Source organism: Aythya ferina, assembly GCF_964211825.1.
Source record: "Aythya ferina genome assembly, chromosome: 3".
Classification (NCBI taxonomy): Eukaryota; Metazoa; Chordata; class Aves; order Anseriformes; family Anatidae; genus Aythya; species Aythya ferina.
This window is the reverse complement of record NC_140298.1, coordinates 109,921,507-109,938,134: the sequence shown is the minus strand read 5'-3', so window position 1 is coordinate 109,938,134 and position 16,628 is coordinate 109,921,507. Positions and strand designations below refer to the sequence as shown.

General features: G+C 38.6%; 1 protein-coding gene across 14 annotated transcripts in view; it reads left to right on the top strand.

The window, feature by feature from the left end:
• The window catches only part of PUM2 (pumilio RNA binding family member 2), a 70,053-nt gene that overhangs the window by 34,270 nt on the left and 19,155 nt on the right, over positions 1-16,628 (top strand). For 7 of the 14 annotated variants that reach the window (XM_084513630.1, XM_084513623.1, XM_084513624.1 and 4 more), the window contains exons 7-12: positions 97-190; positions 1,722-1,847; positions 3,005-3,144; positions 4,735-4,873; positions 11,203-11,346; positions 12,392-12,673. In XM_084513630.1, coding sequence (XP_084369756.1) covers positions 97-190; positions 1,722-1,847; positions 3,005-3,144; positions 4,735-4,873; positions 11,203-11,346; positions 12,392-12,673 — 925 coding nt within the window. The remainder of the gene's footprint in view (positions 1-96; positions 191-1,721; positions 1,848-3,004; positions 3,145-4,734; positions 4,874-11,202; positions 11,347-12,391; positions 12,674-16,628) is intronic. The other 7 variants (XM_084513625.1, XM_084513622.1, XM_084513633.1 and 4 more) reach the window with 3 other exon arrangements.

Here is a 16,628-nt window from a genome sequence, read left to right as displayed (position 1 = left end):
TTTTTTTTTAATAAATAAATCCCAGTAAATTATAGCCATGACTTTTGAAAACTGAAGTGCTTCTTTTTGTTTTTTTTTTTTTTTTTTTCCTAATAGCTTTTCCAGAGGACTAATGCTCTGACTGTTCAACAGTTAACAGCAGCCCAGCAGCAGCAATACGCCCTGGCTGCAGCTCAGCAGCCACACATAGGTGAGGTTTTTGTCAAGTGCAGCAGGTGTCTGTGGCAAACATTTGTGTGTGATGCTCTGATATACTCCTGTGTTTCACCTGCTCGATTCTAATTTAGTTAGATTGGTCTATTTTAGCTCATTTTAGTGGTCCTTCTGAAAACTGCCCCGAATTACTGCGTAAGACAGTCCTGCCCTTAGAAAATGCTGTTTCCTGATTCATTCTCGTGTGTAATTTTTTTAATTTTGAACTGTCAATGTAAAGAAACGAAAGGTACTTTAAATAAGAAAAATCTCCAATAATTAGTGATAGAAACAGCACTTTTATTATGCTGTTATGCAGTTCAGTATTTTTGATAGTCCAGCTAAAACCATTGTATAGTAGAATTTGGAAATCAAACTTAGTGTTTGGGTTGATTAATTCTTTCTTTGTTAATGGCATCAAACAATACCTCTTGGTTTCTGGAAAAAAATTCTTTAGCAAGAATTTTTGCTGTCTGTTAAAGTAATGCAGTGAACGAATTGAATGCATAAAGTTCTTGCATGAAGCTCACTACCAGCTCAGCAAGGAGGCTAAGTTTCAGTGACACCAGTATCAGTTTTATCAGCCACTGTGGCAAAGATGTGCGTTTGGGGAGGTAGAAGCAGGTGAGGTTGGCACATACGAGGAAGCAGTTCCTCATTTAGGGAAGGGAGCTCCTCAAATTCTGACACAGTAGGACAGATATGAAGACACTGTAAAAGTGGTGGCTCTTCAGCATCATCCAGTTGATGGATACAGACTTGGAGTTGGGAGTGAGGCAGGCTGAGACATTTGTGTGAGACCACGAGTCCTCTCTAATGCCTTGCTTTGCCTTCTGAACTGCAGAGAAGCCCCCTTCCTACTAAGTGCTGACTGAGCATTCAGCATTCGTAACAAATTTAGCAGCCAGCCTCCTGTTTGGAAGGAGGAACATAGTTTGATGCCTAGCTTGATGGTTCTTCAGTTGTTGCCTTCCGTTACAATCTTTACATCAAATTTAGATGCTTGTGGAAGTGAGGTTAGCATTTCATAACTGGATAATTTAAATCAGATACCTGGTTTTTAAATATCTGATTGTTGTCTTTTTGTTTTGTTTTGCTACTGTCAGTGGAAAGAGGTTTATGTATCTAGCAAGTGATTCCTTATCTGGCTGATGCACCCAAGATACTAGATGGTTTGTCTGATGCAGTTTTAGTTGTAAGACTAGTGAGACACGTAGCTGGTTAAAGTTTGGCAAGGTAAATTCCACCTGGAATATTCCATTCTGTTTAAGCGTGGATAGATATATGAGATAATTTCTTTGGAGTCTGTAGATCAGCACTACAAAGCCGTTAGGCTCTGGGAGCAGTAACAAAGGACTGGTGAGGAGAGAAAGAAGCTTTGATTTTTATAAGGCTGTATCTGCTCTTACAAACTTCCAAAGTGTAAGCAGTTCTGATTGTAACAGATATGCCTTGTGATTTGTTTGGTTTGAGTATGATAATGCTTGCTAAGTATGTTAGCTATAATTAAACTCTGTTTATTACTGTAGCAGGCGTATTCTCAGCAGGCTTGGCTCCAGCTGCTTTTGTGCCAAACCCATACATTATCAGTGCTGCTCCTCCAGGTACTGACCCATACACTGCAGCTGGATTAGCTGCAGCAGCCACCCTAGCAGGTAACTGAATGCTTTCTGGTGTTTATCTTGATCATTTTCCTGAATGAAATTAGAAAGTCCATCCCGTTTATTTTTTGTTAAAGGTATTTCTAGGAAGGAGGGACTTGTAGGGAAATATTTGCAGTTTTGAATTTTTTCAATCTGTAAAGGAGTTCAGTTCTCGTTACATATGCATTCGGAATATTTCTTTCCTTTGGGCATCTGTATGCAACAGGTTTCTTCTTTTCTAAAAAAGAGTTTATCATTAATGAGGTTGTATCTGACATTAGTAGAACATCTTATTTTCAGAAGATGAGACAGCTGGCATTTCCTCCTACGTTTTTACTCAGTGCATGAGTTTTCTAATTCCAGATTTTCTCCTTCCCAGTGGGCATGAGAATAAAGTGGGTCTCCAGTGTGCTCAAACCCAGGCACCAGATAAAAAAAAAATCTCTTTAAAAGTTGATACCACTGTGAAACAACACTACTGAGCATTCAAGTCCCAGCTTAATGCTCAGACCGGAGCCTAACATTTCAAAAAATTCCAGAACTCCAGTTGGTGGTTTCACAGGAAAGGCGGTAGAACAGATGTATTATGTAGTCGCATATTTACTTGTATACAACACAATGATATAAAAAGCTCTTTATAAGAAGAAATAATAAGCATTCTTCTGTGTGTTCTATATACCAGCAGGTTGAAAGGTAAGCGTGCAAGATTAAGCACATGCTGCAGTGTGTGTTGTAGCGGGCAGGGAGGGAGAGGCAGTAGTCGTGCACATAAAGGAGTTACACAGAAAGGAGGAACAGTGGATGGCCAAAGGCTCAGTAAATCACTGCTGGGGGGATGAATGTGGCTCATTCCATGATGTCCTTTTTCCAGCCGTGGGAACTGATTTTGAGTGTTCTTTGATTAAGCATTAATTACTCTAAGTTTTCCCTTTTATCACCTGAGCCTCACAAGGTTAATTTTTCTTGGAGAAGTTACAACTTCATAAGAATCGTTTAAATTAACCCATTTGTGTTAATGTATCCTTTTGGCTAATATGGGAGAATTTATTTTTTAATACTGATTTTCGTTTGACATTTAGAAGATAGATCAATGAGAGATGCTACAAGCAATGTAAACAATTATTTTAATTGGCTGCAACAGATAGAATAATCAAGTTCTCTGTTTTTAGGTCCTGCTGTGGTTCCACCTCAGTATTACGGTGTTCCATGGGGGGTGTATCCAGCCAATTTATTTCAGCAGCAAGCTGCAGCAGCAAATACCACAGCAAATCAGCAAGCGGCTTCACAGGCACAACAGGGGCAGCAACCGGTACGTTCCTCCTGTAAAGGAGACATGCCTTTAAAGCCCTAACTTACCTTTTTCAATCTGTAAAACAGATTAGATTCCAGAAGACTTTACTGGACTCCTTGTTCTGTTGTAACAGTGGCTGAACATTAATGAATTTACTGTTTGATTTCTTTTAGTTCTCAATTTCTTTACATTAATGTACATTACTCTTAAAATTCACTTATTGCATACCAAATATTTGGCTTGTTTTGCAATCTCAATTTCTAAAAACAGATGAAAAATAATTCCTTGAATCTAGGATACTATGCTGTTATGAGTTTACCTGTCCAGATAACATGGTGTGTGTACTTAAACTTTAAAGTAAAGTTTAAAACTAATCTAGGAAAATTAACATGAGGGCTGGAAAGGGGATGGAATGGTAACTTATATTACAACACCTGTGTGTTTCCTGTTATTTTTACCTTGGTAAATCATGACTAAGGAATTGGTACAAGAACTTGTTGGGATTTTCCTTAAGTGACTTGAAAAAATAATAATAATTTTCTACAGTTATTCTTGATGCAGTTTTGAAGCTTTAATGTGATACTCCAGTACAAAAAAAATGGCCTTTTTTTCCAGAAATGAAAAATTCAAGATTTATAATAACGTTATGCTTGATAGATGCTTGAATGAATATTAGTTCATTTTCTACTAGCTATATGGTTACCTTCAGTGTCATTTGTAGGATTTTGATGTATAAGAGATGACTTAGAGTTACCATGAAAAACTTCAAGTTTCCTTATCATCATGGTTTTGGTATTTGGTGGAGCTTTCCTCCTACTGATCATGGTTATTGGTGAACTGCATCAGTTGAATTTGCATCTCCAGTAGCCTTTTGCTTTCTCTATAAAAAATAATATCCAGTTGGTACAAATCACGTGTAATATATTTTATGGGGATATATTGTAAATCTAGGGGGTTGGAGTTAGATGATCTTTAAGGTCCCTTTCAACCCGAGCCATTCTATGATATTGTTTTCTTCTTATTTTGGACCCAGAAAATATTATTTAAGCTGAGGGGAATAAAGTAGTTGCAATAATTTTGATTGCTTTTTCAATCTGATTGATTCCCACAGATAGGCTGTCAGAACATAATAAAAGAAACTTGTGTTGTAGGGTGATGTGTTACATGAATTTTTAAACCTTAATGGGTGCATTTTTACAGCATTGTTGGCAGAGTAGTATTAATTATTTAGACTACAGGCTTTGAAGTATTTATACTAACACTGATCGAGTGTCTGAGAGTAATGTAAGCAAGTAATAAATGTATTTGTCAAGGCAGGACGAGTGTTCAGTTAATCTGGATCACAAATGTTACCACTTTCAGATTTTCTTTCTTACTTCATGCTCATTATCATTGATGAAGCATACATATACTTTGTCACACCTGTGAGCAAATTCATTTGCTTGTTTTTCTTTATATATCCTTGAAACTGATAAGGTGGAGTATTCACAATACGAAATTCAAAAATTATATCAAATATGCAAAGCAACTGTTCTAGACCTTTTGCAGGATATGATGGATTTGTTTTCTCACCTTTTAAGAAAATGGTGTCATGTTGGTCTTTTGCAGGTTCTGCGTGCTGGAGCAACTCAGCGCCCACTTACCCCCAATCAGGGTCAGCAAGGGCAGCAGGCAGAGTCACTTGCAGCAGCTGCAGCAGCAAATCCAGCTTTGGCTTTTGGTCAGGGTCTTGCTACAGGCATGCCAGGTATGTACATCTACCAGTGAATTAAGAGAATACTTGAATGTTAAAGTATTGATGTTATTAGATACCAACTTAACTATCAAAGTCCTGCTATGTTTACGACAAAATGCTTAGAACTGAGTTTTACATAGTTATATGTTCATGAAATACTCACACAAGATTCTTCAAACACGAGAAGTCAATCAAGCATTTTTGATTTGAAGCATTTTCTCTGTTCTTACAAATGTATGCACAAGGGGTATCACATAATTTCATATATAATGAAGCAACTGCATGCTGTCTTAAAAGATTATGAATTGTTTAAATGGTTACTCTGATGCAACATGAAGTAATAATTTATCTTTCTGAAGTATTTTTTTTTACCTGTGGCATGTTATAATAATTTAAAATCTAAAAATCAGAACCCAAAAATAAATTTAAAAGGAAATTACTGCCTAATTTCCTCTGAAGACCCCAATGTGCTTGAAGTGGATGTACTCCAAAGTTTTTCCTAATCCCATTCCTGCTGAAAACTCCATGTCTTCAGCACGCATGGCTTCTGACTTCTAGGGAATGGTTATTCTGTGTCTCAGTACATGTGCCATAAATTCATAATGTCAGTTTGAATTTCAGCATCCTTTTTAAATGCTAGGTACAATTACCTGAGCAAGAACAAGTAACGCATACTTGGCCCTTCTTCAGTATCAAAGTTAAGTTTTTACACAGTTAAATCAGGTAAAGTTGATGGTAGCTGCAAACGCACTCCACTTGTACAGGTTGTGTCCTTTGCTAGCAGTACTGCGAAAATGCCTTGCAGCCTACAGATGGATGGATACAGTTTGTCACTGGGTGCTCTGGGACTGCACTGCGTGCTTCACCCAGCAGTGGGATTTCATACCTCTAGCTGCAGAATAGACTGACTATTGTACGTTGTCTGCTCTGTTTTATAACTTTTATTTTGTTCCATGCAGTACTATCTTCAGCTTTTAGCATCTTTCTCTTCCTCCTAAAATGAGAAGTCATCAAAGTGTGCTGTCATAGCACCTTTCAAGTGGTTTCTCTGCGCCTCCCCAAAGCAGCAGAGAAGGCCTGCAAACAGCACAGCTTATCAGAGATGCTGTAGGCATCTTTGCAAAAGCCTCAAAGGCTTATCTGTGCCTTTTTGTGTGTGTTCTGTGGTTTGCTTTTTTGTTTGTTACTGCTGCTTATTAGCTCTTCCTTTCCACATGGAGCTTGAGGATTGTGGAGTGGCCTGTGCCTTGTAGCAAGCTTGTGACACTTAGCTGTAATCAGATCTGAGAAGGCCTTCGTTATAGGAAGACTTAAATGTGGCATTATTTTATAAAAGTATCCACATTAGATAATTCAAGGGTAGTTCTTAAAGCTCACAAAAGGCAAAAGCCCCCTCTCATCCGAGGTGCAAAGAGAATGTCTGAAATCTACTAAGTCTATTTCCAAAAAAATTATTGGTCTCTTTTAAAATCATCAAAAGTGAAATAGGTTTGTCACTGGAGTTGTGCAGTTACATTTGAAGTTCTTCTGGTCCTGTAGCAAGTCATCCAGTAACAAGAGTTCTTAAACCAGGCAGTTTCTGGTAAGAAGAATGCGCAAGGCAAGGTTGGAGGGTACTCCCAATTTCATCGTCTGTGTTCAGTACACATCTGTTTCTCCAAATAAAACCAGTCTTTATCACAGAGGAGGGCTGCGCTGGGCTTAGTCATCTGGATTTGGGAATTTCCGTGACCTCAGTGGTCTGAGGAGCTGTTGTGCTCCCAGGAGATGTAGCTGCTGTACAGATGCTGCAGGGCTGCTCTGTTTACCCTTAAATAAATGTCTGGTGGCTTAATCACGTGGAGGATTTTGTTGCTTGCATAGGCTAAGTCAGGTGTAACTCCAGTTATATCCAGTTCACCCAAGTCTAGCTGACAATGCAGTGGTGCATCTAGCGTGCAGATGGACGTCATCACAGAATGGCTTGGGTTGGAAGGGACCCCAAAGAACATCCAGTTCCGACCCCAAAGATCATCCAGTTCCAACCCCCTGACACAGGCAGGGACACCTCCCACCAGACCAGGTTGCCCAAAGCCCCATCCAGCCTGGCCTTGAGCACCTCCAGGGATGGGGCGTCCACAGCTTCTCTGGGCAGCCTGTGGCAGTGCCTCACCACCCTCTGAGTAAAGAACACGTATATAAGTTGTCTGAATTATGTGCATAAAACACTAAAATCAACAGTTTCGGTTTATTGGCATTGGGAGTTTTATTACCTAGAAGAATTTGTAGTGTGCCATTGCACTGGGCTGTGCATTCTGTACCTCCCAGGAAATAGAAGTCAAATTTAATTGTGGCAGATATACAGGGAATTAAGGGTATTGGCAAAATTGCAATGGTTATAGCAAGTCTAAATCATTTACTGATAGGAAAATACGTGCTGAATGTGATTTGTTGAGAGGAAAAGCACAGAGATAAGGCTGAGTATATCTTTGTCAAGACAAGCAAAAGGATACAGCACTTCAGTTCTCGGTGAGCTTGGGAGACTGAAGCGGAGGATGCAACATTTAAGGAAAGAAGATGAAAAGCTGAATAAATTTTCAAATCTGTATGCAGAGGAGAATAGCTGGATCTTGGGAATGTTCAGAAGGAAGAAGCTGTAAATTTCTCTACACAGGGACTCCACAGTGACTTGCAGGTTATGATCCAGAGTGGGGGGAGAGGTGTCAGGGTGGTGGTGTTAAAAGGGGCAGATAAGTGAGCTGGCAGTAGGAAGTGTCACATCTGTCAACTTGAGCAGAGAGAAGTGACAAACTTTGACATATGTTTGGCGTAAACCTGTGTCATCAGCGAGGGAAGATGCATAGAGAGAAAGGAGTAGGAGATCTGGGCAGAGCTTTGTGTTATTATATATATAAAAAAGTGAGAAGAGTGTACGAACTATCCAATGAAAGGCACTGAAGAAATTACTGGATGGATAAAAGCAATGCCGAGCATGGGTTGTAAGAGCCAAGAGAACATAATCTCCTCTCGTTTTCTCATTCTGTAAGAACATTTAAGGTTTGTGTGACAAGAATCGAAAAACTTTTCAACGTGTGGCTTTGGAGACATTTGGAAATGATTTCAGTAAAGCAGAACACTGGTAAACCAGGATGTTTATTTTAGTATTCCCTGCTGATCTTGAGACAGTAAGTGTAGGTAGAGCAGCCAAGTTCTAAGATGAAAGGTGTGCTTAGGATATGATTAGGAAGCAGAGTGTGCTTTTTTTCTTCTTGTTCCACTCTAAGACCACGGGAAGCTTGAATGTGAAGTCACCGAAATGAGGTTTGATGGCTGTTAATTTGAGGGGGAAATTGCATAGCCACAGGGAGGAGGAGAGTTGATGGAGAGGTAATAAAAAACAAAACGCGAGGAGAGAAGGAATTAGAGTGGAGAAGACCTGGCAAGTCACCATCGTGCCTTTGAGAAGGGAGAAAGGTGGGAAATAGTGTCTGTTGTTGTGCATGCCTCTCTGGGGTAGGGCACAAAGCTTGTCAAATACAGTGTGATGAGGGAGGGGATGGCAGAAGGCTTCAACTTTGCCATGAGAGCTGCTGTTCTTCCATATTTGTGATGTCAAAGCAAATAATTTTATGCCTCGCTTTGAGGCTCCAGATGCACTTGGCAAGGTCTCAGATATTAAATAATCTCTGTGTTGCTTTCTTCTGGTGGCTTGAGTAGAAAGCAGAGAGGTGCTGTTATGTGTCACCTCAGAGACGAGGAGTGTGGAAGCATCCCTCCATTCTCATACTTAGCTCAGGCCTTCTGAATCACAGAATCATCTGGGTTGGAAGAGACCTCCAAGATCACCGAGTCCAGCCTCTGACCTAACACTAACCAGTCCTCCACTAAACCATTTCCCTAAGCTCTACATCTAAACGTCTTTTAAAGACCTCTAGGGATGGTGACTCAACCACTTCCTTGGGCAGCCAAATTCCAATGCCTAACAACCCTTTTGGTAAAGAAGTTTTTATTTTCTGGATGGGCTGTATCTCAGTGCTAATGACCTAGCTTATTATTACTAGTTTTAAGTGGCCTGTTTGTGGTTGGTGTAAGAGTGGCAAGTAAGTGTCAAGAGAATTGTGGATTTTTTTAATACAAAGGTCAAGTGCAAGTTGCTTCTGTTTTTTAATTTGGTGGTTATTGTTCTCAGTTACTTTATGAAAACTGAAATTAATGTGTTAAACTACATGAGTATTAATTCCAGAAAATTTAATTACTACAGTAGGGTAATTTTTTTTTAATTTTTCTTTTTCACATTGGAAGATAGGCTTATTTACATTATGTGGGCCTGAAGTCATATAAGAGTGCTGTGTATTAGTTTCAGGTGAGATCAAGGGTGTAAATACATGATCAGTCCTTTTTTAGCTGTAGCATTGTCTGTGGGTTCGAACATCTGGAGAGAGTAGGTGGACAGAGCAAATCCTGGTAAGTGTTAACCAGTTCTGAGTTTTGGAAAAGTGTTTTTCTATGATAACAGCAACAACCCAAAGCAGGACCAGCATGATCTTACCAATTAAACGTGCTATGAGTAGAAGTAGAAAAGGAAAAGGTAATTAAATATTGTTAAATTAAACATTAAAATAATCAGTCTCACATCTCCCTAGCTTGGGAAGAGGTGAAGGTAGTGGAGCAGCACAACTCAGTTGTGCAGGTGGAACAGGCAGTGGCAGTTAAAGTTTTTGGACCAATTTCATTGTAAGACCCTGCTTTGGTTCTTTTTAGCTAAGTCACCCTGTGCTGCTGATGAGGAAAGAGAATATAGATGCACCTGCACCTAGAATGCAAAGCAAATAATGAGCAGTGAGAAAAAGCAGGTTGAGGATGATAGTACTGGCAAGTTTTTGTAATTAGCACTACGCATGCATCTTGAACATGGAATTGAACCTGAACTTCTGGATTTTCATCACTCCTTTCCTGTTCGGGTAATACCTGAGTCTCTTCATATCTTCAAATTTTCATAGTGTGAGAGAATTTGGACTTGAATCTCCAGCTTCCCTGCCCATAGCCACCAGGCTGTAGGCAGTTGGTGTTTCTAGCTCTGTTTTTGAAGCGAGGCTTCTGAGCAGAAGAGATTATACATCTTGTTTTAGAAGTTGAGGAGAACAAACATGACTTGGGAGCCTGGTGATGAAGGTACTCACCTGGAATTAGAGGCCCTGGTCCTTATGTTGAGGTCTGTACCTGTTTCAGAAAGAACTTGAGAAATTATGCCCTCTGTTAGACCTGGTTTTAAACATGCATATTGACTGCAGACGATGTGCGAAGTCTTCGTTCTTACAAGCACAAAACAGTCATTTGTGTGATTTTTGCGAAATCTTTTTTTTTTTCTTAACAGCATGAGTAATATTTGAATATGGAAGGAACATTGAAATTCTCTTTTCTCACTGCTTTATATTTAATAGTCAAACTACAAATTAGTGCTACATTTCTGTTGTCAGTTTCCTTTCCTAGGTTATTCTAGCTCTTGTCTTCAATTTTTGGGGATTCTTATTCCAGTTCTCCAACTTGATTATAAAGTATCAGAGCTTTAAAATTAATCCTCTTGCTCTTGTGCTAAATAAGAGGGGTTTTTTTTCTCTTTTGTATCTTTTCCTTTGCTTCATTCATGTCTTTTGTAGTATTTTTGTTCCTATTGCTTGCTTTTTTTCCGTTTTCAACTCAACTTCCTTTCTCCTCTAGTTCCAACTCTGTCAACTGAATGAAATGGTACTTGGATTACAGTCTGTTCTGTGAAACTGATTGGGACTAGATCATTTTTATTGTTCTAAAATACTCTTGCATGTGGAGCACTCGTTTCGTAATGTATTTTTGTCAGTGGTCTTTAAAATGTGGCCAGGCAATATAAGGAATTGCCGAACTTGCACATGGTCCGGCCCTTTAACTGTATAGATTTCAGTACCTTTTCAGGAGTATGAGACAGTTGTAGAATATTTAAAATTGCTGAAAAGAAGAAAAAAAAGATTCAGTAGTGATCCAGTTCTGACAAGTTGTGGCATTACTCTACCTTTTCAACTGTGGTATTGGAAACTTGATTTATTAACCTTGAAGATACACACTCAACTTCAGATCACTAAATTTAGCTGTTGTTCTAGTTTCTTAAAGATGATGTAGAATACTCCTAGGCTTTTATAAGATTTTGGAGCTCTTTTATGGTGTTCTTTTTTTTTTTTTTTTTTCTTTTGATGTCTGGTTGATGTTCTGGGGTGCTACTGCAGAAATGCTGTTTTCCCCATCGTGGTGTGGTGCCAAGATATTTCAATGAGAGAAGCGTTGGCTGATCAAGACAACATGTACTCCTAATTCTTTTATTCTGTATTGTGTAGGCTATCAAGTACTAGCTCCCACTGCCTATTATGATCAGACTGGTGCCTTAGTAGTAGGCCCTGGAGCAAGAACTGGCCTTGGAGCACCAGTCAGATTGGTGGCCTCAACCCCTGTTATAATCAGTTCTGCAGCAGCACAAGCAGGTAAGTATTGGGTCCTCCAGGGAGCTTTCTTCCCATTTTGTACTGAATTTCAGTAATGTTAGTTGACTAGTATTTCATATTGTTGCTTTGGTTGATATGCATCCTGTGAGGCTTTCCAGTTGTGAAGGATATACCATGCATGATCTTTTTTATTTTTTCACCTCCCTTTCTCTACCACACACAGCTGTTTTACTGTTTTTCGGAGACGCAGCTTTCCTTTTTTTTTTTTTTTTTTTAATTCAGGTTTGCAGTCCACTCCCTGTACACATACAGGCACATTTCTGCAAATGCTGTTGCTACTCTGATAAGAACAATTTCCCCTTTTCTCTCCCCATGCATACAACACACATTGCTCGTTGCTCCCCAGAATGGAAGCATCATTTAATTGCTTCAGCCTGGCAGAAAATGATGGAGTATTCTGGGGCCTTGCTATGCTTTTCTTATGAAAGTATTCTTTTTTTTTTTTTCCCATGAGAAGTATGGCAAGGAAAAAAATACTTAATGGATAGCAGAAAAGGAGAATTAGTACTGTGAAAAGTATAGAGCTTTCTTTTTCGTTAGGTTAGTGGTAGTCTGGTACCACTTCATTAAAATGCTGTATTTATTGTATTTATTACATTAAAATCCAAAATATTAACACCAGATGAATTAATGTTTAGAAAATGAGATTTTAAGCTAATCTATAGGCTTCCTACTGTGGCATTAGTTGCTGAAGATGTCTTTGTTAGCTGCAACTCTGCCATTGTGAATTTGAGTATTGAAGCACAGTTCAGTGAACAATAATGTCTTACATGTTTACACTGAAAATTCTCTCCATTACATTAACTATTCTGCATCTTTGAATAGCTTACAACATACGCTGTCTTCATTTTTTTCCATCGTAATTAAGACTGCATTATATTATAAAGTCTCTTTTAGTCCTTTAATACGTGAATTTTTGCTTGTTTAAGAGGGTTTCGTAAAAATAAGATTTAGATCTGAATAGTCCATTTTCAGTCAGAAATGTTTGGGAGAGTAATGACAATTGAAAACGTGTGTTTTACAGCTGCAGCTGCTTCAGCTGGAGGAACAGCAAACAATCTCGCGGGAGCCACGAACGGTCTATTTCGGCCCCTTGGTGCCCAGCCACAACAACAGCAACAGCAAACAAATAGTAGCCTACAATCCAATTCATTTTATGGCAGTAACTCTTTGACCAATAACTCCCAAAACAGTTCCCTTTTTTCCCATGGTCCTGGCCAACCAGGAAGTACATCTCTTGGCTTTGGAAGTAGCAGCTCTTTAGGAGCAGCTATCGGCTCCGCACTTGGTGGATTTGGCTCATCAGGTAGGTCGTTAACGTAGTGAGGACATTGTGAGACTTGTGTGATAAGGAAAAAAAATGTATCTGTATCCAGACACATTATATGCACATACATTTCCAAAATCAATGTTGAAAAAAGTTATTCAAGTTTAAAGCAAATTATAGGTGAAGAAAAAGGGGGTTTAATTTTGTTCTGTATACAAGATTAATTTTTGAAAAATACCCTGTAGTTACAGATACCTCCAAAATGTTTTTCCATATTGAGCATTGTACTTTGCCCCAGAACTTTATATTGATTTTTTTATTAAGCTTATTTTTTTTATTTGCAAGCATGTCTTCATTTTGTGTTTAAAATAACAATCGATTACTTTTAAGATACGCATTCTTTTGTTGTTCTTCCTATATCAGGAAAATTTCCATTTTTTTTTTTTTTAATATCACATGATACTCTAAATTTAATCAAATATTGCAGTGTTTCTTTCCATAACATTTTTTGACGATTTAGGCTGTCATCATGGAAGGACTGAAAACCTAATAATAGTCCTCGTTAATTTCAATAGGTTTAATCTTAGATACATTTAAGCAGAGTTTGGGGCCTTAAATTATAGCAACAGATGCTCCTGTTTGTGTTATCAAAAAAAAATAAATAGTTGTCATCTTTTTATGCTCTATAGCAGAAATTCATTCTCACAGATTTAAATATAAAAGGTAGGTTTTCTTATATTTAAGGTTCAGCGTTAGTAAGGGAAGTTAGGTGTTTTTTCCAAAGAATATTTCTTTTGGCCTGTTAGTGTCTGAGTTACAGAACTGATTTGTTTACTTTTATTATTTTAATGAGATAAATGGAGCATATTTATATTATGAATCCTGCAGATGTGTAGAAATTGGAATAAAAAAATTATACTTAAACAGTATTTTTCAAAGCAAATTGCCCCATGAGGCTTTATAAAAATGTTGAAAGGAGCATAGAAAGTGACTATTATTACAAAATAGCTCGGTATGTGGAAAAACAGAAGGAAAAACACACCCTTCAGTGTTAAAACATGATACCTCTCATTTGGTAACTAAGTGGAGAATAGTGACATCAAATTACCACATACCAACGCTGAGATCTTCTCAGTATTGTTTTTTCATAAAATAATCTGACAGTTTGCTTTAACAAAACTAATGCTAGGAAATCCAAAATAAAGTTTTACACTGGTCCTCTCTAACCTCTGCCTTTAAAGAGTGGAGCAGGGAACTCTAAACATGCCATTTTCAAATTATTTTTTTTAAAAGGCCACTCAGATGGGTAGGGCCTCTTAACAATTTTCTGTAGGGCCACAGCAGGTAAATCTCACAAAACAATTGTGCTATCCCAGTGCTGTATTTTGTAGTGCAGATTTTTCCTCAACTACTTGCAGGAGTTCAGTGAATTCTTAGCAGCTGTGTTTCGCTCTAGATACAGTTTCATTACATTGATAGATGTGGTCATAAGCATATCTGTATATTTAATGCAACAGGCCCATTTTAAGGCTCTAGGTAGAATACTTTTAAGCCATAGAAAGAATTAAGCCACAGAAGTCTTTATCCAACATTATCACAAGGACCTCCATACAATGCAAATTTTAGTTTTGTCTCCTTAAGAAGAAACAGAACAGGTTTTGTTTTGTTTTGTTTTGTTTTGTTTTGTTTTGTTTTTTCCTGGCACAGGAGATGATGCCTTTTTCTTGTAGCAAAGTTCAGTTGCAGAGCCTCGTGCAGAGCCTTCAGCATAGACAGCACGTTCTGAAATCTTGCAGCCGTGTCCTAGGTGATTTAATTAGCCTGGTAGTTTCCACAGAGGAGCAGGAAGCTGGTGCTTTTGCAGTTTGAGAAGTGCTGATGAAAGGTGCTACCTAAACCTGAAAGATTTTTAGTAGTATTACTGGAGTAAAAGTACATTGAAAGTGCCCTTCTGCCAAGTATAAATTGTACTTGCCATAACAGCCACCTAAAAATATGCTTCCTGATTTTATTTTTTTTTAAAAGCAACAAATAATAAAATAAAAATAAAAACTAAGAAAAAAAGAGCTGTATGTACATATGAATTGAATTACACAGATGAGTACTTATAAAAACACTGTTAATGCATGTTGAGGCAAATTAAAAGCGAGTTTATTTTTTGATTTGCCAAGGCTTCAGCTTATCTGTAGCTTGTCTAAGCGTGTTGTAAGGGCTGGATTTCAGTTAACGTGTTCCATGAGGTCTGACAGATGGCGGTACTGATCTTGCCCTTACACCTTGCTTATGTTTTCAGTTGCTGCTGGGAGGGAGCAGAAGAAGCTCTGTTTAAAAAAAATAAAAATAAAAAAAGGCAAAGTTGAGCCTGTTCTAGCAGAATGACTGAGCAACAAAGGAGAAAATAGGAAGAGGCAAGCATAGCATGTAAATGAAATCACGTTACAGTCCTCTTTTATTACAAAGTTACTCACACTCCACTTTAAATATTTAGGTGCATGGTAAGGTACTGCAGCTTAACAGGTAACTGAGAATTAGATGGACCACAGCAGCTTCCCAGATGACTTCTTTCAGCTTGTAGCTAACACGGTTACATTTGTTTAGTGATAAAGAGGGCTGAGCTAATTCAATTTATCTTGTTTCCATGAGCTTTGCTTGTGTGTGTGTAAAGATTCAGCTCAGCTGGCTCGTGGTGACTTGTCAAGCTGCAGTAATCTAGCTGAATGAGAAACCCTAAGGTTTAGCTTTTTTTTTTTTTCTCCCCATAGTCAGTTGGAAAAATAACAATCCATCCCATAGCGCTGTATTAACATGCACATAGCTCATCAGCTGAGCCAGAACCTGTAGAGCTAGTCTCAAACCTCAAGATTTCTTTCAACTGTTCCCTTAATTTGCTCTTCTTACTCTCAGTCTCCTTGCCTACTTAGCCCAGTATCTTTTCCTCCTGGCTTCTCCTCCAGTATGTGTGCCTTCCCAGCTTCCAGGCAACATTTATCTCCCCTCCTGCCCCCAGTTTGTGTCTGTTGCTGCTCGTGCCGTGTGGTGTTCCCATTATCAGCTAACTGTTCCAGGCTCTTTGCCCCACAGTCGCATACACTTTCTATAAGCCTAACTTTTCATCAGATCTGCTTTCGTTTCCATCCTCAGTTCCACCACTTTTGAAATTGCCTGCCAGTTTCCTTGCAGTCTCCTTGTTGGCTCCTTTGTCTGACCTTTCTCTCCTCCTGGTTCTGGTTTCATTTTTTTTTTTTCCTGGTCTATTTCTTGTGTTTGGCTTTTGTCTCCTCTGCATTTGAAGTAGATAAATTCCTTTCCACACTGCCTGATGGGGCTTCTGAACAGAAGGTGGGATCTTGGACAGCAGCTTTAGAGTCCGTTTTTGGCATGGGACACAAAAGCCCAGAAGTTCAGTTGTAGGAAAACCTTCATCAGCCATCTCAGACGTGCCATGAATGGGCAGGAGTTTGAGTTTTCAGCTACGAGTCTGTACCAGATCTCTGCTGAACTTGGATGAAATGTGATTTTGCTAAGATATCTAGCTCAGAGCATGAAAATAAAGGTCTCCTGTTGCTAGCATGATGATCTGAGTAAATGAAAGCATCAGTTTCTCAAATTAAAGGTGGCTGGATTACTTCACTAAACTTGAAGCATTTTTCCTGCTTTCTTAAAACAGCTATGTTGTTTGGGCAGAACTTCTTTGAACAATTTGGTCCAAGGAGGTACTTGCCATGAAAAATACTAGCCACGTTGCTGATGTTAGGAGCAGCCAACCTCTAGTCTCTCAAAATGGGAAGTATCAGGCGACCTTTATGTGGGACCATGCTGCCAGATGTGGTAGGGTACATTGATGAGGATAAGGATTATGGAAGAATAAACTTTGACCTTTTCCTTTTTAAGATGAAGTAGAAATCAGTCTTCCAAATTCAGCTTAAGAAGCAGCTTTACATTGCCAAAATATCCATAGTCTTGGATCACTGATATAATATTCCAGTGTTTCAAA